Raw genomic sequence first — 2,871 nt, forward strand, 5'->3', positions numbered from 1 at the left:
AGGGTCTAGTCTCCACGCATCTCACGTTGAACTTGCCCTTGTGGCTCCAGGGTGAGGAATGTTCTCCTTAGCACCGAGAGATGCCACACATGAGCAGTTTCTCCCCCTGGGAGTACTGGTTCAGTGAGCAGAGCAACAAGGGGGCGGAGCCTGCCAGGGGCTGGCGGGGAGGCCGAAGGGAGGGAGGGTAGAGAAGCATGACAAGGGGAAAGAGATCAGAGACCTGGACCCAGAAAGGCAGGGGCCCTCTGGGGTCTGTGCCGGGTCCTCAACGATCACAAGCACTGGGAGCGAATGAGGCAGGTCCCTGCGCGTTTGTTCTGGCTTATTTGACAGGAACAGGTAGTTCAGACAGTGGGGAGGGTGGCATTCCTATTGACATCCTCATTCCGGGTGGTCAGGTCCTTGTCTTCGGCTGCAGGCACAGTCTCTGGGTAGAGGGTTGGGGGGAGCAGGAAGCACAGCCCAGCCTGCTCTCTGACTCACAGGATGTTCATGCAAACGTTCCCGCAGAAGGTTGAACAGCATATGGTGTTTGCTTGGCACTGTTGGTGATGTGTGCAGGGGAATGTGCACAGATATATTTTGGCTCTCTTCTCACACTCCTTGATTTCTGGCGATAGCTGCTTTTCTGAAACAGAGCAGGAGCAGGGTCAGTGGAACCAGGCCCCTGGAGAACACCTCTCTAAAACCTAGAGCCAGACTTCCCTGGTGACGCAGTGGTTGGGAAGCCACCTACCAATGCAGAGGACACGGGTTCGAGCCCTGGTCTGGGAAGATCCCACATGCCACGCAGCAACTAAGCCCGTGCGCCACAACTACTGAGCCTGCACTCTAGAGCCCATGAGCCACAACTACTGAGCCCACACGCCACAACTACTGAGCCCATGCACCACAACTACTGAAGCCCGTGTGCCTACAGCCCGTGCTCCGCAACAAGAGAAACCACCAAAATGAGAAGCCCGCGCACCACAACAAAGAGTAGCCCCCGCTCGCCTCAACTAGAGAAAGCCCGCGTGCAGCAACAAACACCCAACGCAGCCAAAAATAAAAATAAATAAATTTATAAATATAAATAAATAAATAAATAAATAAATAAATAAAAACTTAGAGTCTCCTCCAAAACCCCAGGCACAGTCCCATTCATGACACTCTTGGACTTTTCAGGGAATTCACCCTCTGCCCTTCACCAAATCCTGGTGATTTACAATATCTTAAATCCGGTTCCTTCTATTTTTACCCAATAGACCTCAATGACTGGACTTCCTAGACCCTCTCCATAATCCTGTAACCAGGACCCCGTCTCCTCTATTAGTCATGGCCTTGGCCAAGTCACCCCCATAGAATCTACACCCTAACCCTGAGAACTCAACAAGTCTGGGACATCCTGCCAACCCTCCCCCACTCTCCAGAATCTTCAGAGAGGGAGATGAACTTGCCTCTTCATCCTCTCTCTCCTCTCATACTGTCACTGTCTGCAGGATCCTTGCCCCTTCCCAGAAAATACCACTTTCAATATTTCCCTTCCACTGTCACCATGCTGCTCCCTCTGAGATAACTTTAACTTGACCTGTGCACCCCAAATTTTGCTCTCCCATTGTCCTTTCATTCTACACCTACTCCCATGAACATCTCTGGATGGTTACCCATCACATTTGTGCGTAAATCAAAGAATAGTTGTTTTGTTTCCCTACCTGATTCTCAGCTCTGTTGTATCTTTCACTACTGTAGGTACCATGTGTCTCTGGATTTGGAGGATGGAGAATAAAAAGACGTAGTTTCTCCCTCCATCCCTATCACTCTTCACATGGCCAGATAAAGGAGCTGGAGGGCCATGGTTTAGGAAGAACCAGAGTCTTCATAGTGCTGAGGTCAGAATAGGATGTGCCGAAAAGTTCCAATTCCCAGGTTCTCCTTAGACTGGACACAGCACCCCCTCCCCCTCCCCCCCCCTTTCCCCCCTAGTCCATCACCTACTCTTCTTCTTCTGGTTATAGGACCCTCCCTGGGCCTGCAGCAGCAGAACACAGAGAAGCAGGATAGGCAGCAGAGCCTGGGTTCGCATGACTCTGCCCAGAGTGGGGAGCTCTCAATCTGGCCCAGACTCCCCTGGAGAGCTGAGTGTGGAGAGTGAAGGAAAGAAAGAAGAGGTGATCCTGGGCTCCTCCCTGCCTCTGCTAGCCAAGCCAGGGCAGAGCAAGGAGTCTTTGTTTCCTCCCCTTGCCTGCCCCTCACCATGGCCCATTCATGTGAGACTTGGGCTTCTGCAGAGACGACTCCTCCTCTCACATAGCTAACCCTCTCCTTTTTTATTTTTTTTAAAGGTGTAGGCTTATTTATTTATTTATTTTTGGTTGTGTTGGGTCTTCGTTTCTGTGCGAGGGCTTTCTCTAGTTGTGGCAAGTGGGGGCCACTCTTCTTCGCGGTGCATGGGCCTCTCACTGTCGCGGCCTTTCTTGTTGCAGGGCACAGGCTCCAGACGTGCAGGCTCAGTAGTTGTGGCTCACGGGCCTAGTTGCTCCGCGGCATGTGGGATCTTCCCAGACCAGGGCTTGAACCCGTGTCCCCTGCATTGGCAGGCAGATTCTCAACCACTGCGCCACCAGGGAAGCCCCCTAACCCTCTCCTTTTGCAAACAGAATTTTTGTTTGCTGAAAGATGTAATCTATTTCTATTTTCTAATTACAAAATAATTTATAGAAAAGGGAAAAGCGAAAAAGAATATTAAAAAAGGTGGTCATCTCACTGCCTAAAATTAACATGAGCCCTGTTGTACTAGCTTTCTAGTTTCTTTGCATATTTACTATACGCGATTTTTTGTTTTCTCACGTTTTGAATCACCCACCTTTTGTGACCCATCTTGTCCACACT

The 2,871-nt window shown here is 50.5% G+C and overlaps 1 protein-coding gene across 2 annotated transcripts; it reads right to left on the minus strand.

Annotated features, from left to right (window-relative positions):
* Nucleotides 1–482: 482 nt before the first annotated feature.
* Nucleotides 483–2,065, minus strand: WFDC10A (WAP four-disulfide core domain 10A). 2 transcript variants are annotated; one of them, XM_068525164.1, is made up of 2 exons: nt 1,978–2,065; nt 483–613 (listed from the first exon to the last, which is right to left on the minus strand). In XM_068525164.1, the coding sequence occupies exons 1-2, from the start codon at nt 2,063–2,065 to the stop codon at nt 483–485; spliced, it is 219 nt and encodes a 72-aa protein (XP_068381265.1). The 2 variants fall into 2 exon arrangements, with proteins under 2 accessions (XP_068381265.1, XP_068381264.1); XM_068525163.1 differs by having other exon boundaries at nt 483–631.
* Nucleotides 2,066–2,871: the final 806 nt, after the last annotated feature.

Source organism: Eschrichtius robustus, chromosome 16, assembly GCF_028021215.1.
Source record: "Eschrichtius robustus isolate mEscRob2 chromosome 16, mEscRob2.pri, whole genome shotgun sequence".
Classification (NCBI taxonomy): Eukaryota; Metazoa; Chordata; class Mammalia; order Artiodactyla; family Eschrichtiidae; genus Eschrichtius; species Eschrichtius robustus.

What these genes read in the sequence shown, in the direction of transcription:
- WFDC10A (XM_068525163.1), bottom strand. Translation starts at nt 2,065, where the DNA reads ATGCGAACCCAGGCTCTGCTGCCTATCCTGCTTCTCTGTGTTCTGCTG. An exon ending in CTATAACCAGAAGAAGAAGA is followed by an intron (nt 632 to 1,977) that starts GTAGGTGATGGA and finishes GCTCTGTTTCAG; the next exon opens with AAAAGCAGCTATCGCCAGAA.